Source organism: Pleurodeles waltl, chromosome 3_1 (assembly GCF_031143425.1).
Source record: "Pleurodeles waltl isolate 20211129_DDA chromosome 3_1, aPleWal1.hap1.20221129, whole genome shotgun sequence".
NCBI classification, from domain to species: Eukaryota; Metazoa; Chordata; class Amphibia; order Caudata; family Salamandridae; genus Pleurodeles; species Pleurodeles waltl.
Genome location: NC_090440.1, coordinates 1,342,483,775 through 1,342,508,399, shown reverse-complemented (window position 1 = coordinate 1,342,508,399; position 24,625 = coordinate 1,342,483,775). Strand labels below are relative to the sequence as shown.

General features: G+C 45.8%; 1 protein-coding gene across 1 annotated transcript in view; it reads right to left on the bottom strand.

Moving 5' to 3' along the window:
* The window catches only part of TMEM25 (transmembrane protein 25), a 72,724-nt gene that overhangs the window by 2,968 nt on the left and 45,131 nt on the right, over window positions 1–24,625 (bottom strand). Inside the window, exons 4-8 of the mRNA XM_069224747.1 lie at window positions 5,120–5,410; window positions 3,764–3,895; window positions 3,029–3,056; window positions 2,264–2,364; window positions 15–110 (exon numbers count right to left, since the gene is read on the bottom strand). Of these exons, the coding sequence (XP_069080848.1) occupies window positions 15–110; window positions 2,264–2,364; window positions 3,029–3,056; window positions 3,764–3,895; window positions 5,120–5,410 (648 nt within the window). The remainder of the gene's footprint in view (window positions 1–14; window positions 111–2,263; window positions 2,365–3,028; window positions 3,057–3,763; window positions 3,896–5,119; window positions 5,411–24,625) is intronic.

The following is a 24,625-nucleotide window of genomic DNA, read 5'->3' as shown; positions in this document are numbered from 1 at the left end:
ACTAGGCTCCGTACCTCGAGGGGCGTAATCATAGACCTCTGAACTATCCTGCTCCGAAATTTCCTCCTCCTCATTGAGATTCATTTCAATCAGGGCATCCCCAGGCTTCCCTGCAAAGCAAGCATCAAAATCTCTGTAAGAGCACTGAACAACTCTCCACTGACAGCTGATCCATCTGACATCTCTACTCCCTAAGTGGCAGAGCTCTTTTAATGCTCAACTTTCCTCCATACACACAACACCGCCCACCAATACCTTTTCCCTCTGACATCTCCACTTATGCCACACTGACTAGAGAACACCTTTTCCTTCCAACTTTTCCACAGTCTGTCACAACAGAAGTTCTACTTGACATCATTGACCCCTTTTTCTCAGCTCCTGATCAACCACTGCTTGCCATCAACCAACACCATAGAGAAATTCTACTGCCCGCACACCCACCCACCCACCCTCCCAATTACTGATACGTGCTCCCTGCAACATGTCTCCATTCCACAGCCTTCTAATAATTCTTCCATCCAAAGTCTCTCTACCAGAAGCCATATTATAGAAGTACCCTCAGAGCGCTATGGGCATTTACGCTCGCCTTTTGCATCCCCTGGGCACTTTAGTATTAAAGCAGTGGCTGCAAACACTTGTGCTGCCCCCTTCTGTAATACAGGTAGCCCTGATGCACATATAGCGCCAGTGCTATCATTAGAGAGAGTTCCCTCATTTGCATGGGGGGCGTGGCTCCATGCAAATGAGGGAATCACTTTGCTACTGCGCTTGGGCCTTATTATCCACTTGGGCACAAAAGGCAAACATGCCTTCAGAAGACACACTGAAAGTGCAAACAGGTTTCGCATGTACAGTGCGCCTTCTAAAGGCAGCCCTCCGGGGAGGAAAAACAGGGATCCCATGGACTCCTCAGACATCCCCTTGCAGGCGGGTGCAATCACTTACTGTACCCCCCTGAAAGGGGATCTCTAATTCCCCTTGGCCCCTGGGTTGCCGCCTACACAGAGAAACACAGTGCAGCTTTTAAACAGCTGCTCTGCATTTCTCTTAAGTGCGCTGCCCCAAGGGCTGCCCGAGTTCGCGGCTGCCCTGGGGGGCAGTGCATCCAGTATAATATGGCACACTCTCCTTGTTTGTGCCAGGCACACCTTTTGAACGGTGCGGCTGGTGCCAACAAGGAGAGTGCCCCATATTCTTTAATACCCCCCTGTGGCCATAATATAGAAGGGCCCCTGGGACGCCAAGGGCGTTTGCGTCCGCTTTGCTAGCCCCCAGGGCACTTTGGTATTCGAGGAAGGGCCGCAGACACTTGTGCGGCCCTTTCTGTAATATAGATAGCGCAGGCGCAAATATAGCTCCGGCACTTTCACCAGAGGGCCTTCCCTCACTTGCATGGTGTGTGCCCCATGCAAAGGAGGGAATCCCTTTGCCTCTGCGCCCCTGCCGTATTGTGGACGTGGACGCAAAGGCAAAGAAGCTGTCAGGAGGCGCACTGACAGCGTGACACCCAAAATGTGGCACACTGTCAGTGCTCTCCCTGATGGGAGCCCTCTGGAGGGGGAAGGGGGTCCTATGCCCCCCCAGACATCCTCTTCCAGTCAGGTGCAGTCACTCACTGCACCTTCCTGCAAGGGGATCTCTAACCCCCCTTAAAAGTGTAGGCAGGCTGCTGCCAGCAGAGTGGAACACGGAGCGGCTTTAAAGCAGTCGCTCGGTTTTTCACTTGCATGTGCTGCCTCCAGGGTAGGGTGAGTTCGCGGCTGCCCGGGGCAGTGTATTATATGTATTAGGGTGCAATTTCTGTTTGTTCCCGGATGGCGCAAACAGAGAAAGTGCGCCCTATGTATAATAGGACCCTGATGTGCAATATAGACCATTCAGCAGTCACTGCTTGATCAAGAGGCCTCAAGTATCTTTTCTTGGCACATTTTTGAAGAACTCAACAAATGTAGCTGGGGGTCCCTGTCATATGTTGCTACAACACCGTTCTCCATTAGGGTCACCACCTCACTCCATGTTGCCAAGACACCATATTTCCAGTCCGGGGATTTCCTTTTACAAGTCACAGCCATCAAGTGCCATAGTTCAATTGGTGAAATGGAGGCAAAGAGAGACTAAGACTACCGGAGTGCATTAGGTTGTCAAAGAAAATCCCAGGACTGATGACATCAGTGAGACGGCGATGCTACGGTTCATGCCCCATCCCACTCTCCCCTTACATCCTCTCTTCTGATGCCCCCGCTGCCCTGTGGCCTGTGGTTACCTTTAGTTCCCTGGCTTAGGTTATTCAGTTGGAGGTTGGACGGCAGGGACATGTTGTCTCGTGGAAGGCGAACGTTGGTGAGTTTCAAGTTGTTGGAATCACTGCCGAAACAAGAGCGATGTTGAGATTTAAAGCATTTCATAACTTGAAGAAAGTGCTCTTCACAGAGGCGTTGCCTGAAAGTTATATTACGTGAGAGCAAACCTGAGACTCAAACAAGGTGAAATGCATCTATGGGAAGGAATGCCTAGAACTGCCATGGTGAACAACTGCAGATATAGGAAAACAGGTCTCGAATATTCATAGTTGATATACACAGTTTACACCTATTAGAAACATAGACCGACATTACAAAATAATTAAACATCTATAGGAATCTGCCACTGCAAAACAACATATGTAAGAATCTTGGTATGCAGATGTAAAGTGCGCATAGACACAGAAACCAAGTCCAATAAATGCCTTGGTGAAAAGCCAGGCATGGGAATGAAGACAGAGTGAATATGCACCAATAGTAAAGAAGCCCCAGAGTCTCTATAGAGAATATTAACATATAGGAACTAGGCCAGGAATCTTGCTAGTGAGTATAAACCTTTAGGAACCATGGCTTGGCATCGTCATCATGGCTATTCACCCCACTCATAGCAGCAAGCCCCCCTGAAGTAAGAAGTTCCCGGGTAAGATAGTCATGTGTAGTGAGCCGGGCGAGAAAGAGCGAGTGGTTGGAAAGGGTGGGGCCTCTGTCGACCAGAAAAGAGAACCCACCTTGGAGGTAGTTCAGCTTTGAAGCCTCCTAGAAGGTAGAAAAAGGGGTTAGCGAAGATAGGAATATAATAGACACACTTTAACATAGTAGCGACAGTCATAGTCTCATAATATTGACTTCAGAAAGCAGAATGGCCAGACATCCTTTGGGATTATACCACACCTAGAACACATCTCCTCCATTACAGACATGTACACAAAAGAGCGCATCTGCTACTCACTTGTGCACATCTTCTGCACACTCGAGCACATCTCCCACACTTTAGACAACATGAGCTGCAACTAAAGCGCATCTGCTACCCTCCAATACGTCCTTTCCATACTAGAGCATATCCCACTGCAGACGACCAGATCTCCTCAACATTGGTATACAGCTCCATCACGTTCGTGTATTTTCAGCGCACTGGAGCACATCTCCTTCCCCTAAAGCATCTGCTCCACACTAGAACACACTTCTGCAATACTTGAACACATCTCTTCCTCTACACCATATCTCTTATGTACTGCCTAATGACTTGAACTTAGTGTGCCTTCCCTGTAGCTATCAAAAGGCCCACTCCAATGTATGCTTATGTCACAAGGCACTATATGCTTACAAGTGAAGTTGTTGAGGAGACTACAGGGCTCAGAAACATTCTGTAAATGGTTACCATTCAACAAGCAGCAAAACACTGTTTACTTTAAAGTCAAATTAAAATTCAAAAAGGCAGACAGACCAAAGGGGTTATCACTCACCTATGTGCTTCTTCCGCTTCTTAAAGAGCAGACAGAGTATCAGGATGTTCAGCAGGAAAAATATCAGGGCCCCCAGTGCACCACCGATGATCAGCCATAGCACAGGGACCTCAATGCTCGAGTGCAGGAGACCTGGAAAACGGCAATGTCATTTGCCTTCAGTTTTACACACCGATCAATGCGTAGATATTTTTAAGACGACCCTGGGGTCGTGAGATCTATATGCTTAGTCCGGACTTTTTCCATTATACCCCCTTCTCACCCAAAAATTGATCACAATAGTCCTCACCTTTATCTTGGATCACAACCTGGCAACACTAAGTGAGCCAGTCGCTCACCATCTTCAGAAAGAACCTCAAGACGTGGCTCTTCGGATAAGGCCCCTCCCATCACCCCAGCGCCTTGAGACCCTCACGGGTGAGTAGCCGCTCTTTACAAATATTGATTGATTGAGAGCTGCATGGTTACCCTGGCAGCGTATGCAAGTAGTCTTCGTCAACGGGAAAGCCCCGAGTTATGTACCTACAGTGAAGTTGTTTTTTTTGTTTTTAATTTTTAGCACATTTTAACACTCATGAGAGAGTTTTGGTTATTTTTGTTTCAAGAACGAATCAATATTTCGAAGTAAAAAAAGACTTTCGATATTGCATCTGACACTCTTCAGATAGCCTGATCTTTTCTGAAACAGGTAGCATAAGGGTCAACAGAGTGATTGTATTGCCTCCTTCGCCTCTTGATCAGAGCACCCACGCAGTGGCGCCCGTCTCCAAGAGAACATGGAGCCTTGCCAGGTGTGTCTAGCGGAAAATAAAAAGTCTGAATATTTAAAATCCAAACTCGACTTAGCAGTAACTGGAAAAACGAAGTTGCTTGAAAACTATAAAAATCAAATTAGAATCGGGAAATATTATATTTTACTTCAAAATTGACTTTTAAGCTTAGCCCTTTGAATGTTGGTGGTATACCGGTACCCAGAAAAGGTTATAGTTTCGCTTCACCAGTGTGAAACCGCGTGCTGACGCTCATGAAAGTTGCATATGACCAGTTAACTATATTTTCTACTAGATTCAGGCATCTAGAAGTTTGGACAATTATCTATATTGATATGCAATAAGAAAAATAAGGGAAGTTTTACTGGTTAAATAATTACAACAATTTAAAGCAGTGACACACAAACAACCAGTTCCAAGACTCAATTGGATTTTTTTCCTACAGCAGTTCAATAAATGTCAATTGCAGGTACATGTTTCAGTAGAGATTATTGTTAAGCGGCCAATTGGAATTTCCATTAAGTGAATCTCTCCCTATCTCACACTGGCTCCACCCACCTTCATGTGACAAGGAGTGACCTCTGACCTGGTGCAGCGATGGAGGAGTTGGTGATGCCCACGTCGTTGGTGGCCGAGAAGGAGTAGTTCCGGGCCAGGCTTCGGAGCTGGACCTGCACCGTATGGTTGGTTAGCCACGGATAGCTCTTAGTGTCCAACACCATAAAATTTGAAGTATTCACCATCACACGCCCATCCTGGTCCACCCAGGTGATGTTGGCAGGAGGATTGGCCCGCACCAGGACAAAGAGTACCAGGAAGAGACCGGGCTCACTACTCTCCCGATACTTTGCATCCATTTTTACAACCTCTGGTTTAACTGCAAAGAGACAGAGGGAGAAAATGAAACAAAGACAAAAGGCCGGATTTTTCTTGACATTCTGAAGATCCTATGTCTGAGCAAAGCCATGTATCCATCCTAGTCCAACATATTTTGTTGGTATCTCTGTCGTGAATGTATGCCCACTGCTGACAGAGAGCGCCATTGATTCTGAATGAAGCTATTTGACCCAAAATGTATGAATAAATCAGAGCTGAGGAACTACTGAGAGGAGAAGCTCCTCCGATACAGGTAACGACCATGAAACAAAGGCAGAGATGCAGCGCATATAATGTGATACTCACTTACGAACTGAAAGAAAGGTTGTCATGTGAAAGACAGCAAATAACAATTTGCTGTGATTTCGCTAGATTCTAACACATAAATGCTATAAATCCTAAAGGTGCCCACCTCGACGGGATCCACGCCTCCTCTGCAAACGATTTGTTCAAGGAAATGATTTCTGCAGCTGAGGGTTTGCCTGCTGGATTATGAATGATTGTTTTTCATCATAGCACTATGGTTCAGCCTGAGCAACTGATGAAAAGCTGTGCTCCTATGAAGATCAGAAATGACTGTGATACATACACATGGAGAATGAGTACGTGCAATGTGATACTGGCTTTATATCTGAAAAATATAGATGAAAGACTAAGATGTGAAAGTCTTCAAATAATAGAATACACTTGATCCTTGCAGAGGACCGCTATCTTCTGAACACGATAAATTCTGAAGAGGCTTCGTCTGAGCTCCGAGGCACCTTCTTTTCACATATTTTCTACCGCAAACTACAGTCGAGGATAAAATATTATGTAGGCCGCTGTTTGGGTCTCAGCCATTTATAAAACATTATTTTAGCAGCTGGTGCAGTGGTAGGAAAGTAGGCTTTAAGAGCTACTTTGAACAATTCTAGGCAAATAAAAAATGAAAAAAATCTAAACATTTCTACTTTAAAAGTTTGTCGAATAAACATGGTACTTTCCTTCAGTAACGCTCTTTGTTGTAGAGATTCTATCAAGCAGCAGATTCCTCACCTTTTGAATATTCCTAAAGAATCAGACTGGATCCGTACACATTTTAGCAGTACTTCTGCGCACTGGTAGGCGGAGCTATGTTTCTCCACACTGATGCTGTTCTGCTCTGCAAATGCCGTGTGGAGCCTATGTAGGTGCCATTCCTGTGCATTGACGTCAGCTGCTTTAGGGACTCTCCGCACCCTCAGACACAGAGGTCAAAAAGCAGATTGGTGAGGCCTACGGGCAGATTCCTAGATTTGGAATCTTATTAATGAATAGAGGCCAACCACAGAACAGGTAGAAAGCAAGGGCCGGTGAGGAATCTGCAGCTGGAGCCTCTAGCACAAAGAACATTACTGAAGTTATGTAACTTGTTCTTCTGATAGAGACATCAAGCTGCAGATTCTTCATCGTTTGGGTGGATACCAAATAAGCATCTATATGGAGGTGGGTCTGTGGATGGACTCAAACCAGAAAGCCTAGCAGGGCCGAACAGGCAAAAGGCCCACCTTGGCAAACCTGACTATCCAGACAAAAGTGCTCGTGAATGTATGGAGGGACGTCCACATTGCTGCCTGGCAAATGTCTAGGACAAGAACTCTGCATGCTAATGCAGTGGTAGCAGCTTTGGCCCTTGTAGACAGAGCATACTATCCCTTCAGTGGCTGCTCTTTAGCCACTGCATAGGGGATCACAATGCAGAGCATGATCCAGAGGGAGATCATTCTCTTCTGCACTGCCTTGCCTTTCTGCGCTCCAGAGAACCCCACAAAGTGCTGACTGTCCACTCAGTGTTATTTGATACAATCTATGTAGAACCCGTCTCTTAGGGTTCAAACAATGGGCTCTCTCCTCCTCCTCCATAGAGGGGTGAGGCAGAGCATAGAACACTGGCCGGGAGATGTTTGGACCAATGTGGAATGCCATCACAACTTAAGGCAAGAAGGATGCCTGGGTCCACAGAACCAGTTTGCCTGGGAAGACAATGGTGTACAGTGGATTGACACAATGAGCTAAAAGCTCACACACACACTGCGTCAATGTGATGGCAAAGAGGAACATTGCCCTGAGGATGAGAAGCCACAATGAACAGCTGTGAAGCAGCTCAAATGGAGTGCATATTAGAAATGTGAGGGACAAGTTAAGGTCCCACTGTGGCATGACAAAGGCAGAAGGATGAAACAAATGTAAACCTTTCAAGAAGTGCACAACTGGAGACTTAAACAAAGAGGGTTGGTTTGGTAAATGTAAAAGGCTGAAAGAGCTGGAAAGTACCCTTTAACTGTTCCCAAAAACAAGTCTTGCCAAGGGGAGGACAAAACAAATAAAACCTTAGATAACTTCCCTTGGAGGGGAGTCTATCTGGTGAGTGCTGCACTAAGCAACAAATATGTCCCAATAGGGGTATACAGTTGTTCTGTCAAAAGAGGATTGGCTTCCAAGTTAACGTCAACCACTTTCAGAGGAAGGTCGAAGGTGTTCAGCTGTCACTGTTCAATCTCCAGGAGGGGCAGCGTGATCGAAGGACAGATGCCCCAGCACAGAATTTCTGGAGACTATACTCCCCATGCACAGGCCAGGGCCTCGAGGATGACTTGTGCCTGGTCGGTCCTGATCTTCTTGAGAACTCGGAGCGGTATAGGCTGAAAGGAATACAGGAGTGCCCAGTTTCCACTCAAGGCGGAACGCGTCTCTGAGCAAAATATGCCTTGGAAACTCCAATGCACAGAAATGCTGACACAGTGCATTCTTTGCAGTGGCAAACAGATTGAACCTAGGTTCTCCCCATTCACAGACGAGACCTCGCGCCACCTCCCTGTGTAACTGCCACTTGTGATCCACTGGGTGTCGATGGCAGAGCTTGTCTGCCCTGGCATTCAATGGTCCTGCCAGGTGATTCACCACTAAGAAGATTCTTTGGTGATCCAGCCATTTCCAGTGGCATAAGGCCTCCTGACACAGGGCCTGTGACACCACCCTGTCCTGTTTGTTACAGTACCATATGGTGATGTTATCTGATAGCATCTCTACCACACTTCATTGATAGATGTAAGGAAGGCTTTCAATTGCAAATAGATAGCCCTCAGCTCCAGTAGCTTAATATGGAACCAGGAGTCCACCAGAGCCCAGAAGCCTCTGATATTTACCTCTACAACATGGCCAACTCAACCCAGAAGCAATGCTTTGGTCACCGTGTGAGCTCTGGTTGGGGAACGGAGAGAGGTCTGCCACTGACCCAATCGCTGTCCAGGAGCCATCACTGCAGATCTTTTGCAATCTTCTCTGAAATCTGAACATGGTCGGAGAGGTCCCTTGATGTTGGGCTCACTGGGATTTCAGATCCCACTACAAAGCCCTCATATGCCACCTGGTGTGCTCAACCAGCAGGATGCTGGAGGCCATCAGTCCCAGCAGCCTCCAGAGTTGATCTCACTGAAATCTTGGACCAAAGCTGATAGATGGGGATCAAAGCATGAATGTCCTGGACTCTCTTTCCTGTGGGAAAGACACAAAACTAAACAGAATGGCTACAATGAAGGGTAGTGTCTGAGAAGGAGTCAGGTGTGACTCCAACATGTTGATAGTGAACCTCAAAGAGGATAGGAGGTACGCCATTGAATGGAGGTTGTTGATGAGTCCTCGGGGACCGCCTTCAGCAGCCAGCTGAAGAGGTAGGGGAAGAGTGCAACCCTGACGTCCTAAGATGTGCTGCCACCACTGCCATCACTTCTGTGAAGACCCAAGGGGCACTGGTGAGACCAAAGGGGATCACAGCAAATTGAAATTGCCCCTGGTAGTGCTGATGGGCCTGCAGGTTGGGCATGAAAATAGGCCTCCTTCAGGTTCAATACCACCATCCCATTTCTAGGGTAGAAAGAAGAAAAGACCTGTGTCATTGTGAGCATTTTAATTTTTTCTTCCAGCTGAAGGCATTGAGGGCTCCTTCTTGAGCACCAGAAAGCAGTGATAATAGTATCAGCATCCTACTACTGCCACGGCCACCCTCTCGATAGCCCCTTTGGGTAAAAGAGCTTGCATTTCCTGTCACAAAACAAATGCTGGTCCAACATCATTTGTTGGGGGACTTGACGGAAACTGCGGTGGTGCAGAAAGAAAGGCTAGGGCATAGTTCTTCTGAACTATTTGCAGGACCCACCTGTCGGATGTTATGGCCTGCCGACCCAGCTAGTATCCTAGGATGCTGCCTGCTATGGGGTGGCTGTGCTCCACACAAAGGGCACGCTAAGGGGTTTGACTGGTAGGAGCTGCAGGGGGAGTAGAAGACTGAGCAGCCCATTGACCTTGACTGCAGGGTAGGTGGGCATCATGGCTGCCAAACTGTTGGAAACCATGCTGTGGTTGAATAGGCTTGCAGTGTGGGGTACCTCTGCTGAAGCCACAAAAAAGAAAAAAAGGAGCCACAAAAAAGAAAAAAAGGTAGGGCTGATGCGGTTGGCAGCGTGGGACAGGTAAGCCCAAGGAGGGTACTGTGGCCCTGTTCTCCTTGAACCGCTCGAGAGCAGAGTCTTCCTCAACACCAAACAGTCAAATCTTCTCGAACTGCATGTCCATGAGGGACGACTGGCAATCACCTGAAAAAATAGTGGAGTGCAGCTAAGCGTGGCAGTGAATGGCGACATTGTTGCCAATGGTCCACACGATGGAATCAGGGGTGTCCAAGTCACAATGAATTGTGAACTTGGCAATGTCACAACCGCCCTGAATGGCTTGGACAAGAATTAGTTAGAGAACATTAGGACACCAGCAAGGGCTTGAGCAGCTGAGTCCCAAAAGGGTGTGAGAATAGTGCCCCAGCTGGCAGGTTGTACACACCGACCTGAGTGCCAAGATGGTAGATGAAAAGACTCTTCTCATCTTCCCGAATGTCTCCTCCCATTGTGACTCTCTACTGGGGTGAGTAGTTGGAAACATGTTGGGAATGGCTTTGCCTGCTGCTGTCTGCACCACTAAACGTTCAGGTAAGGGCTGCTGAGATTGAGGGCATTGTGCAATTTGGTGATTGACCAGGGACCAGGGCAAGGTTTGACCCATGCTTCAAGGTGTATTTAAGACCCTTGTCAAATGGTAAAACGGGGTCAGGGATGTCTACCCTGGATGGAAAGCCTCCATAAGTACATTGGTCTTGACCTCGGGGGGGGGGGGGTAGCTGGAGGTCAAGGACTTTGGCCTATCTATGCATAACCATGGCGTACAAAGCACTCTTCAAAGGGCAAGCCCCAGAGGTGGGAGGAGTCTGTAACTGGGAGGTATCAATGGCCTTCTGCAGGTCGTCTTACCAATTCTCCTCGTGATTAAGTTGGCCATTCTCATCACTTGTATAGTATTTGTTATTGGAATCTGTGATGAACAGGGAATGCAGGGAGTGCTGTTATCCTTGTGGAGGCAGATTAAGTGGAGGACGTGGAGCCTCAACGGTAGTAGTCATCGACTTAGAGGTCGGACCAACCCTGACTGGATGACAGAAAGGACAATCAGGACCTCGTCTCCCTGAGGCGAAAGAGTCCGCATTGACTGCACTGGGAACTGGAGTGGACCGTGGCCCCGGAGGTTTGAGTAGAGAGTGGAGCAAAAGGAAGCCCCATTATGGGTGCAGAGGGTCCAGCATGTACCGAGGGTGAACTCTTTCGGGGGTCACCCAAGTTGGGAATCTCTCAACTTTGTGGGACTTGTGGGTGCACCAGAAAGTCAGCAAAGATTCAAAGAGCCGGAGCATGGCAGTGCAGACCTCTTCGATCTGGTCAGAAGTGTCAGACAGCCCTAGAAACTTAAGTTGTGCCGCAATAGTTGTGGAATCAGAAGTGAGATTGGATGTATGGTGATGCCCCAGAACCTTTTCAGGAAAGTGTGCGTTTTGCTAAGAGACTGAATTGGGCTTAGATTTCTTGTGCTTTTTCCTCAACTTGCCTGAAGATTTGGACCAGGAGAAAGATCGACCCCTAGAATGACTGCAACGACTTCTAGATTTCGTACAGGACCAAAAATTCATCTGGGACCAGCCTCGTTGCAGAGTCTTCTGGTGTTTGGCAATGTAGAGTTTCAACTCAGGGTCTTGTGTGGCTTTCTGGTTCACCTGAGGAATATTCCAAAAGGTGAGAAATCTGCGGATAAAAGTGTTTATCAGGAATGGTCAAATTCTCAAAGCAGGTTGCACCCTTGCTTTACAAACAAGTTAATCATGTAAGAACCATTTGTGAACTTTATAAAAGTAAATTTCTCTCTTGTACTGCACACTCCAATTGCGTTTTCTACCTTGTTTTTTTGTCATACTACATAGAGGTTGTTTGGTAAAGCAACACAAATTATGGCAGCACTGAAAGAAGCACAGAACGTATCAGTGTTTGATTTCATTAAGGCAGCAGGGAGTTGTGCCACATGCAGTTCTTGCATTTAGCATTTATTTCCTCATTCGTCATTTTAGAAATAAAATGTTGATCATACTCTTTGAGACAGTCTCATTTAATTCAAACAGCTGGTCCAGTTCCATAGTTACTGAGGTTACTTCCTCACACCATGTCGCCTTGCGTTCAGCTCTTAAAAGAAGCATTAAAAGTTGATCACTATTTTACTGCTTAAATGGAGATTGTAAAACATAACAAAAAATGCAAGAACTGTATTTACCACCATCTTTTGGAGCTTGTCTGGCTTGCACTGTGGTACGTTATTTGTTCACTGTACGAGTGCTGCCACAATCTACGTTGGTATTGTTTATTACCTATTGACAAAAATAATGAAGAAAAATCTTTTATGTTATAAACTTGCCTGTCATAGTTGACTTTCTTTGGGGTTGACAGCCAAAGGCTTATAGGCCCACATCTAATTTGAAATTGAAACTAAACAGCAGTTGTTCTGCAGTTAAAATGTGAACACCCATAGTTCTACCTCAGCCTACATTCTGGGGGGAAATTCAAAGAAAGAGGGCTGAGAGCCTGTTTTTATTAGGTCTGGTGATGGTCAAATCCTTCTGATTTTACTAAAATCGCATATATATTATCGAATGGGGGAGGGCTTCAGCCTGCGCTCTTCATCGATTGGTCTATTGTTGTGCTATTCCCATTCTTCTGCCCACTACAGCAGTGACTATAAGGTAGTGATTCAGTCGAATTCAGCCATAGGCTAACTTCACTTTAGTTGATGGAATTGTGCTCTTTCACAAGAACAACATCTGCATACTAAGTGACAGGGACTACTATGTCAATATGTGTTTTGTAGACCAAATACTTTTGCTTTTGGCCATTTGTGTTTATTTATGAGGGCCGGGCAGCTCCTCTAGAAACAAGTTTTCAAAAAATGGCAAAATTAAACAAAAATTAACAAAATCTAAAAGGCTGCAGCCAACGCCAGATCTATTGACTTTGCCAAGGCTTGGAAGGTCTGGCAAGAGCTAAGAACTTTTGATTTTACTAGTATTATATATACACTATACTCACATCAAGGGTGTTTCAGCCATACCTCTTGATCCATTGACCCACATCGCCGGACACACGCTCGACCCCATCTTCTCCACCAGCAACCACGTATCCTTCAGCCACTCCTCCGTAATACACTGGACCAACCACAGGTGTGTCCACTTCACCTTCAGACGCAAGACTCTCCACCTCTGCACACAACCCATCCCACGCAGACATTGGAACAAAATCTCAGCGGAACAGCTACTCTCCACTCTCAGCCACAACCAACCTACCATCTCCACCGACGCCAACAACGCAGCCCTCAGCCTCACTCAATGGATCACCAACTGCGCGGACAACCTCGTACCCCTCAGACGCCTCCCAAGACAGACCAACGCCAGGAAACCTCAATGGTTCACTGACACCCTCAAGGAATAAAAAAAAAACTGCCGTACCCTCGAGAGCCTGGCGCAAAGACCACACCGTAGAAAACATGTCCGCCCTCAATAACGCCACCCGCGAACACCATCAGCTGATCCGCGCCACCAAAAGAACATCCTTCAAAGACAGACTGGACAAGAACACTCACAACAGCAAAGAACTCTTCAACATCGTCAAAGAGCTCTCCAATCCGAACGCCAACTCCAACTCCATCACGCCCTCACAAGATCTCTGCAACTCCCTCGCTACCTTCTTCCATCGAAAGATCACCGACCTACACGACATCTTTGGTCCTCAGAACTAACCAACCACCACAGAACCCACAGCCCCAGCCATCACCCTCAACGCCTGGACACACATCAGCGCGGAAGAGACCAAAACCACCATGAACACCATCCACTCCGGTGCCCCCTCGGACCCCTGCCCCCACTTCATCTTCAACAAAGCCGACTACATCATCGCCCCCCATCTCCAGACCATCATCAACAGCTCATTTGCATCTGCCACCTTCCCCGAGAGCTGGAAACATGCGGAAGTCTACGCTCTCCTGAAGAAACCTACGGCGGACCCCAGAGACCTGAAGAACTTCCGCCCCATCTCGCTCCTCCCCTTCCCTGCCAAAGTCATCGAGAAGACAGTCAACAAGCAACTGACCAAATTCCTCAAAGACAACAACCTACTCGACCCCTCCCAGTCCGGATTCCGAGCCAACCACAGCACAGAAACCGCCCTCATCGCAGTCACCAATGACATCAGAACCCTGCTGGACAACTGAGAAACAGCCGCCCTCATCCTCCTCGACCTCTCGGCTGCCTTCGACACCGTCTGCCACCGAACCCTAATATCCCGCCTCCGCTCCACCGGTATCCAAGGACAGGCCCTGGACTGGATCACCTCTTTCCTCTCTAACCGCTCCCAAAGAGTCTACCTCCCGCCGTTCTGCTCGGACCCCACCAAGATCATCTGCGGCGTCCCACAAGGCTCCTCGCTCAGCCCGACTCTCTTCAATGTCTACATGAGCCCCCTCGCCGACATCGCACGCAAACACAACATCAACATCATCTCCTACGCCGACGACACCCAGCTGATACTTTCCCTCACCAAGGACCCTACCATCGCCAAGACCAACCTGCAGGATGGAATGAAAGACGTTGCAGAATGGATGAAACTCAGCCGTCTGAAACGGAACTCAGACAAAACGGAAGTCGTCATCCTCGGAAACACCCCGTCCGCCTGGGACAACTCTTGGTGGCCCATGGCCCTAGGCACCGCACCAACCCCCTCAGACCACGCACGCAACCTCGGATTCATCCTGGACCCGCTTCTCACCATGACCAAACAAGTCAATGCTGTATCGTCCTCCTGCTTCCTCACTCTCCGCATGCTCCGAAAGATCTTCCGCTGGATCCCCGCCGACACCAGAAAAACTGTGACCCACGCCCTCGTCACAAGCCGCCTGGACTACGGAAACACCCTATACGCAGGAACCACCGCAAAACTCCAGAAACGTCTTCAGCGAATACAAAACGCCTCCGCTCGCCTCATCCTCGACATACCCCGCAACAGCCACATCTCCGCCCACCTGAGACACCTGCACTGGCTACCCGTCAACAAAAGGATCACCTTCAGGCTCCTCACCCACGCACACAAAGCCCTCCACAACAAGGGACCCGAATACCTCAACCGTCGCCTCAGTTTCTACACGCCCACCCGTCAACTTCGCTCCACCAACCTTGCATCCGCCGCACAACGGCAGGTGGGAAATCCTTCTCCTACCTGGCGGCCAAGACATGGAACTCCCTCCCCGCCAACATCAGGACCACCTCGCATTCCGGAGGCAGCTCAAGACCTGGCTCTTCGAGCAGCAGTAACCCCCTCCCCTAGCGCCTTGAGACCCTCACAGGTGAGTAGCGCGCTTTATAAATATTATTGATTTGATTGGTCTGTTATGTCATTCACATTTTTTTCCTCTCACTACAGCATACACAATGGGGCAATGAGTCCACCCACTTCAGCCACTGCCCTCCTTCACTGTGATGGACAGCATTATTCTTTTTCATAAGGAGCACACCCACATATAAAGTAGTTCCGTTCAGAACCAGAGACTATTATGGCAGTGCCTCTGTTTTTTAGATGAAAAAATATTTTTCATTTTAGCTAATGTTCACTTTTTTATTCTTAGAAGGGCCCAGCACCCCGCCCCAACAACGAAGTATTACAAATACCATGACAAAACAAAATATGCACTGACAAAGCTAAAAGTCTTGCAGCCAACACCACTGACTTTGCCTGTGCTTGTTTTAATTTGGTATGGGTTGGGGCAGGCTTACAACTACTAATTCCTTCCTCTACTGTTCCACAAAGTCTTGATAATGTCATCTCTATAGAGGCCATGACTATCACCGACAGGAAAAACTGGCACCCCAACTAGGATCTTTCATCAAGAGTAGTCAATCTTCTTTTGCTCTTTTTTAACCTCTCCCTCTAAAAAGCCCCTTTAAATTTTGATCGCGCGCCTGCTGCTGCGGGACGCGCAAACACTGAGAGACCGGAGCTGCTGGGGGCGGGACCTGAAAGCCACTTTAAATTTTGATAGCACGCCCGCTTCAAGCCCGGGCCAAGTGCAGGCCTGTCCTGTGCCCAGTTGAGGCCGGGCCCCCCCTCTAAGGCCTGCAGACCAGGAGGTCTTGTGTGTCTAGTATCAAGGGAAGAGAGGGGAATATTGCTTTCTGCGCTGGACTCCCTGATTTTTGTTGGCTGACTGGAGCTGGGGGCAGGAATCTGCAGCCCCTTTAAACTTGTTTTAACTTTGCGCGCCCGCTCCGTGGGTCGCGCTGGACTGCTTGACCGTTGCTGGCTGGCGGGAGTTGGGGGCGGGAACCTGTAGCCCTCTAAATTAATCTTTAAACGAAGCCCCCTCGCCCGCCATCCACCGGGCTTGTTTTTGTGCGTCTTACAGTAATTTAGAGGATCTGTAACTTATTAGGGAGTTTTTATTCTTAATTTATTACCTAAATTTTAGATTTTGTTTTCCCCTGGTGAGGAATCATTCTTTGTTACGGTGTGCCTCTGCACACTGCCTTGCCTGTGGAGTAGTTAGTGTTTGCGGGGGCTGGGCCTGGTTATTTTGACTTTGGTACATCTCAACCTATCTCAGGAGTTCTTAGACCTGTGGTATCCACGCCTACGATAGAAGATTTTACTACTGCTGTCTATGGGTACTTTTGTGAATTTTATTTATCATGGGGAAAAGGAAAATTAGTCTGCAGCAGGGGGATTGTGGGAAGGGCTCTTCAGTCCAACCCTCCATTACTAGTTATCTATCTTCTGTAATTGGGGCTATCAAATCTGAATTAGAACAAGTAGAAGAAAGGATTGGGGCTGTCCAGAAATCTGCTCTGCCGCTTGAGCCTGTTCATATAAATACTTATTCAAGAACCGGGCCGTTCCTACCGCCTTGTCCTCTAATATTACACAGTTGGGGCATGATGCAATTCCTCTTACAGACTCAATCAATTCTCCTACCCCAATTGTTAATTTATCTCTGGAATGCTCCTGCTCCCAGGCTGATTCCCCTCCATTGAAGAAGAGGAGAGCTGGGAAAAAGTCTATGAACACAAAAAAGGATATGGGCTCTAAAAAGAGTACATACATCCTTCCGGAATTAAGTGCTAAGGATCCAGTTGCTTTGGTTTCCACTCTTGAATGTACTTTGAAGAAGGGTGCCCCTGAAGATTTTACTAGCGCTATAGATTCTATACTTAAATCTTTTTGTGCAACCTTAGAGGCGAAACTTATCACAACGATTACTAGAAAGCTTGACTGTTTTTGTAATGATGTGACTAGTACTTTATCCCAATTACTTAACCCAGGATTACTAAATTCGGGAAAACTTCATAGTCACGACCTGGTACATCAAACCAACCCCTTACCTACTTTGTTACCCCAAGGAGTTAATATTCCCTCGGCCAATTCACAGGTTGTTTCTGGCCAAGATAACTTAGTAAATGATTCTGCTCAGGGGACAACCATGGAAGTTTGCTCCTCTAGGTTGCATGTTTCGGGACATAACAAATCTGTAAATCATGCAGATTTTCTTCACCTACCTCCAGATTGTAATCCGTATGTATTGGTTTTATCAAATGTTCCCTCTATGGAGAGTTCCAAAATAGAAGACACCCAATCATTAATCAGGAAGGCTGGTTATTGGTTGAATTCTAATTTTAAACCAAATATTCACTATAATGATAAGATTCTTATGGCGCGTAGAGAGAAGAGGGTTGGATATTCAAAGAAAATGGAGGAGGGAGACTATGTCGTTTTAAGTTTTGCAAACCCTTGTTCAGTGGACTACTTTTTGGCTAATTCTGACCAATGCAACAGGTCACTTAATAGGATTCAAATACATTCTCTGTGTCATTTTTATGATCCCTCGCTCTTACCACATCGCTCCACTGCTGACTTAAGAAACAACATCTCTGTCCCAGTAAGGTCCCATTTGCAGGTAAATGTGCCCACTAGTAATCGTTTTTTGGCTCTCAACTACCTAGATGAGAACGATTGACTGATGGCCACGGGTTTTCCTTGCCCTATTAATATGGTGAGATCAATGGCTGGGAATGATTATGATGATTTTATCTGGGATGCAGGAAAGTTTGTATTGGATATGTCAATTCCTAACACTGGAGACTTAACACCATGTCTTGGGTTTAGACCACTAACCATGATTAGTTGGAATATAGCGGGGCTTCGGTCCAAAACTGACAACTCGGATTGGACGAGTTTTATTTCTTCTTACAACATAATTTGTCTACAGGAGACTTGGTCTAAGGACACATTCCTCCTGGATGGATTTACTTCTTTTTGTCAGCCAGCTATAACCTCTCCAATGGGGAGAGAGTGTGGCGGCCATTTAGTTCTCGTATCCTTACCTCTCCCTTTATTGAATGTGTCTTTAATTTGGTCTTCTCCTTATTTTATGGTCGTTCTAGTATCTATCAGAGGACGGAAAGGTATTTTGATGTAAAAACTTTATAACAACATCCCCGGGGTCTCCTTATGGGATGCTTGGAGGATGTAGCAGGTTTTATTGATTCAAATGATTTGCAGGTTAATGATCTAATTGTACTATGGGTTGGCGATTTCAACACTCCGTGTTGTAAGGAGCCTTCTGATCTGTGTGCCTTTCCCGATGAGGGCAGAGAGTCATCAATCCATTTTACTCATTCTGCTGAAGGAGATGATCTAAACTACTTTTTATGTAAGTTTGATTTGGTACATGTTATGGAGAAACTGGCTGCGTATGCCTGTAATATACAAACTTTCACAGGGAAACCGAAGGGGAGCATCATTGATTTTATACTTATTGGCTCCTCATACTATCGTCTAATACAAGAATTTAAGATCACGCCTCACTGTGCCAGTGACCACAATCCCCTTACCATTAAATTGGACTTAAATATTAATCAGGTTCCTAAGAATAAAAGTTTGAGAGCTAGCACTGTTTATAACTCAAATTGCGGCTTACGCTTAAAATGGGACAAAATAAATCCAAAATTATTTAATCAGGAAATTATAAGAACTAGGATTGATTCTATTAATATGTGTCTGTCCCAGCAGTTAGATCATGAACGTATAGTCCATGAATTTGAACTTTTAAGTACTGATATCTCGCACGCCTTGGTGGTGGATAGGCCCTTGAAGGGCCTGGTTGTTCACAGATGGTTTGATTCTGTGTGATCTTCTGCTCATAAAAAACTTAAAGAAGCTCTTAAAGTAGTTCACCCTTCTTGCCAATTAGTCAAATTAGCTAGAGCCAAATATAAGGCTGCTCTTGAAAAAAGGAAATCAGAAATTAGGTCCAAGGCTTGGGACGAACTTCTGGCTGCCTCTGAGCTGAAGGACACTTCTAAATTCTGGAAAGTGGTAAATCACCCATATTTTTCAGATAATAACACTAAGGCTGATGATTGCCTTATTGCAGAGGATGTACAATTTGCCATAACTTTGAACTATTGACCAAATCAAAAGCACTAGTTAAATCAATAAATACCATGTGAATACCCTCCCTCCAAAGTACTGAAAATAAACTCCTGCGTAGATTACTGATGGTACCAAAGTGCATAGCAAACATCATCAGTCATGAGGAAATTGGTCAATGTTTTTTGGAGGGCAGGCTTTCCATTGCCCCTTTATTGCTCTGGATTAGATGTTGGTTGAATCCAGCGGCAAAACTTGTTCAAGACTGTATTTCTGACTGTTTACAGTTGGACAACTCAAATAGGATTCCCTGGCTTGCATTTTTGCGAAAATCTTTTGAGAAGTTAGGGCTCAGGTATATGTTTGAAGAACCCCAACTGTTAACTATAAATTCTAGCTCTGTCTTGAAATCAACTTATTTTGAGTATACATCAGATTTGAGATTTTATAGCTCCCTGAAATTGAAATCTTTTGATCCTTATATCCGGATTGCCACGGCTCCATGTCTGGAACCTTAGTTGATCTGGTTTTCTAAAATAAGCTCTCTTCTGACCATTTTTAGATTTAATCTGATTCATTTTAAGGTAGACTTTCCTAAACAATGTATTTGGCAAAAGGATTTACCACCCTGCCCTTGTGATTCCAAATCAAAGCAGAGTACCTCCCATTTTTTTCTTTTTTGTTCTTTATAAGCTACTCCCAGAAAGGCCTTTATTTTACCCATCTTATGTCATCTAAGACCCATTCATTATAAGGAAGCTCTACTATATTTCCAGAGACTGACAGATATTCAAACCTGTCATCATGTACTAAATTTTGTTATAGCTTCTTTAACTATTAGGAAAAGGATTATTTTGATCTAATCCCTATACGTTTGTGAGAGATTTCTGCATAACATTACAAGGTAGTTGCTAATAGTTTCTGTTCTGAGATAACATCTGCAAATTCTGTATTTTTTGTGATCTTAAAATTGTGTCTAGCAAACCTATTTGCCATCTGTCAAGGGGTTTCTGGATTGGACGTTTATATGTTGTTTTTAGATAATGCTTTTATGGTATTTAAATGTGTTTTATACTATTTATAGATTTGTGATATGTGTCTTTGTATGCACTTTTATGGCAACCGCCGAATAAAGTTCACTGACTGACTGACTGACCTCTCCCTCTCTCTCACTCTCTCGCCCCACTCCCCCACCAACACTGGTTTCATGTCCAGCTGGATACATTAAAAAAATAAATGCTGCTAGTTTAGGGACCCAGGATCCATTCCTGTAACTACTAGACTAAAAGAGCAAGATATTATCTTTGAACATTGACCAGCGACAATAGTTAATGTTGGAAAATTTCCCTATCCATATTCCCATCCTGTCTCACACATGTATGAGTGTCAGTAAAACCTCCAATATTATAGAACAGTAAAGGTAGGCCAAACCAACTACTACTCTTGGTCTACAGGACGAGCTAGCATAGGAGTTTCTCATGCCCAACATCAATGATTTCCACCTATTTGTGGGCGTGTGTGTGGCGGGGGGGTGAAAGCAGGTGTTTTGAATGTTATACTTTTTCTGCGCCTGATACAAGGAAGTAAGAAGGTACACTAGAACGTCTCTTAAATAATGCACCAATTACTTACAGCTAATCTTTATTACTACAAATTGTAGTCATCCTTGGTAATCCATAAAGGTTTGCTTCATTCAACAGATACTTTATACTCTTCCTAACCCTAAATCAAAACAGAGTCAACACTTACACCTCATTCCTAACTTGACTCTGCTTATCCTGGGCCCCAAAAATAGGGAGTGCCACTGCAATACATTATGAAATACCATGCACCTCTCAAAGACTCTGGTTGCCTCAGCAGGGAAAGAAGAGCAGGTAGGATCGTTTTTCCAGATAATGACTAGGACTCAAAGAAATGAAAATTACAGGTAAATAATCTGAGCATTAGCTCCTCATCCATCTGTCTTGCCTCAGGCCTTACTTCATGAGGAGATACCAAATCAGAGAACCCCAACCACAGGCGGGATGAAAGCCAGAGGAAACATAAGCCAACAACTGCAGCATTCTATGATACTTTAACATTAGATTAACCAGAGACGAGTTAGGAGAACCAAATTCACCTAAGAAGCTACCTCCTATGCACAACCTCCAATGGGACGTGATGATGCTCATAAATATATGTGGCACTGACCTGGTGCCAGCACAGCAAATGTTCTTCAGGGACGTCATTTGAAGGCTGCCCTAGAGATAATCAAATCAAATCTGAGCAGGACCGAAAAGAGTCTTGCATGCCAAGGAAATGGCCAATTGGGGACAACAGCTCAAAGTCACAGCAGAAGGATGCTTAATCCCCTCCCCACCCCCCCAAGCCCAAGCTTAGCAAAGAATAGATAATCAACATGACTTAAGGAAAGACGTTGTCATGGTCATATATAAGGAAAGGGTCCTGGCACCATCCAGAGAAAGCAACTTCACTTACTTAGCAGAGGAAGAATGAAAAACTACAAGTAAAACCAAACCATGAGAGCAATGGAATGCAGAAGGAGTATTAGGAATAAATCTTGGACCAGGACAGTGGGCCATCTTGCCAAGATAAAGAGGTAAGCATCATAGATATGAAGGAAGCAAATTCTCCTGGCAGTCACCCAGAAATAATGGCCATCAAAAAGGCCTCATTAGCCATATGGAATTTTAGATCTATAAGTTCTTGAGCCACTCGGCAATCCCTGAAGAGGGCAGGGCAAGTCCCAGAATTAGTTTTTTTACAAGTGCTAGGTAGTCAATCCCTACAACTGGCTGTACCTCCGATAATTTGAACATGCAAAGGGCCACTTATTAACTCTGCAAAAAAGTAAACACACACATGCAACAGGAAACTATCATTAAGAAGTCCAGGACTGTCCCAGCTTTGAACAAAGCAGCCAGGAGTACAATGTTGAAGAATCAGGCCTTAAAATTTCTTCGAAAGAGAGGGCTATACCTTAGGAGAAGCAGGACATCAGCGATGTTGGTTGAAAACGCCCACATTCCAGAAACAGGCTAGGACCTGAAGACCAACCTCTCAATCTCTATACTTCTGATGGAGGCACAGAAGTGGTCACTCCAGACACTGATGGAACCACAAAGGTGATACATTCATCAGAAACAACCAGGGGAGGTTAATTAGTAACAAATCCGGTAGTGGGAACAAGATCGTCATAGTCAATAAGGAACCACTGGAAGGATTTCTGACTAGTTTCGCTGATCTTTTGCAGAACCCTAGAAAGCAGAATGATTGGAGGGTAGGTGCATAGAAGAACTCGTGTCAAGAAATTGAGAGAACTTCAACCTCGACCTATCCTCCCTCCTAGCCCGGAGAATTGAAACCGAACTAAGGAAGCAGAGCATCCTGTTCCAGGGTAAACAGATCCAGCCCCGGATGGCCCACTGGTCCAAGACGGTGTGAAACAAGACATGACAGAGAGAAAGAGAGGGAGAAGACCCAGCTCAAACAATTAGCCACCCTATTTTTCCTGCTCCAGGACATAACTAGATAGCTGCAAGGAGAAAGAGATTAAGGGCCTGATATACGGTTTGGCAGATGGGATACCATAAACATTATAACTTCATTATAGGCATGGCACTTGTAATACAATAGACATGATATCCATCATGTTTTTGACAGAGTATTCATTTTCCAAACTCTAAATCTGGCCTTTAGACTTGTCCAGAGCCCTATGTCCTGAGCCAGGGCAGGACTCCTAGAATACCTCATCTCCTCCTCCCATTTGATATATGCACATGTTAACTAGTTTTCAGATCACAAATGAAGAGCCCACCCCAAAGGAGAGTAGCACAGGGTGGTTGGGCCGAATAGATCGCATCAACTTCCCACCAGATGGATGAATTTCCTGATTCACAAGGAAACTATAGACCCTGAATGAGTACTCTTTCCCCAGGTGGCCCACACTTCCAGCCATTGTCAGGTCCAGGGGAGGATCCAGAGAGATATTTTTGTCCAAAAGCTCTAGCAATAAGCACCAATAGATGACCCTCTGAATCTGCAGGGTAGCAAAAGTCTGAGCAGTATAACCCTTTTGAAACCGGCTCCAGAGCTTTAGGAGATGACAGGGGCTAAAAGTGGAGGTGAACCATTGGAACCATGAGAAGGCATACAAACATTTCGCCTTGCACCCACAGCCAATCCATGTTGCACCGCTGTGGTGGTGAGTGTCCTGCCTGCTCGCCATCGCCTCCCGAAAATATAACAGGCAGGCATCAAGCGCTGCTCTTTGTGCACCATGAGTGTGGGGAAAGCTCTAACATTACCAGTGAGCTGCCAAGCTCTCTGAATAAACTTACCTTGCGGACGGTCCATCAGTGCAGTCTTTCCTGTTGTAGCTCCTCTCCACTGGGGGTTCTGAATAAGAAATGCCTTCATCGCCTCCATTGCCTTAAGAGAGGACTTCTGGGAAAGTACATTGAACATGTTCCAAGATGGCTGTCTCACTATTGATTCCTAAGGAAGCCTTCCCAATCCAAGATGGAAATGCAGCTTCTTCTGAGATTTTCTGTGTCTATCTATAAAAGGAGAAAATTCCTCTACTCCTTGTTTCAGAAAGCTTTGAGGACTTGGTTTATCCTTTTCCCTGCTCTTGGCTCTGTCCTGATGTTTTCTCCCCAGTATTTGTGATCACCTTCAGTCTTCCTCCTGGTATTCCTGCATCTTCCTGCAAGCAGTTGCTATTCTTCCTGGATGCCTGGGAGTCAGGCACTGGCTCTTATTCAGCATACGACCCTGCTGGTTATCACCTCTGTCAATCTTTCAAACACTTCAGAGTCTTCTTCTGACAGCAGGAGGTTTTTTTGCCTCACCAGATTTTTCCTCCTTGGTGCTCCTTCAGGAAGGCACCAACTCCTTTATCCGAAACTGAGGAGAGACAGGACGTTCCACTTACTTCTATTCTATTATTGCACTTTTGGAAACTCAGACCCTTGGCACATAACAAGAATTCTTGTTTAGGGCTTCTTAAGACCCATCAGTATTCTCGCCAGGCAAGTACTCAGGCACAAGTTGGAGCAGGAGCCACTGTTAGCTTGATAAAGCACCTGTTGCACCAGTTCAGAATTAGAGAGCTGTATCAGAGCATCAGAAAGGTCTGTCTCAAGCTTGGATGCCAGGGGGATGATTTTGGCTGGTTTTGTACCATCATGACACAAGGCAGCAGAGGACCCCCTCAGCAGGACCAGTGATCACCACCATCAAGAGATGATGGAGAAATACATTCTGCATTCTATGTCACTATGGCATTAAACAACATGGTCAGTGTCAGAACACCTTTCAGGGGGCCATAAGGCACACAGGGATTACTGGGCCCAACCAAGGTGGTT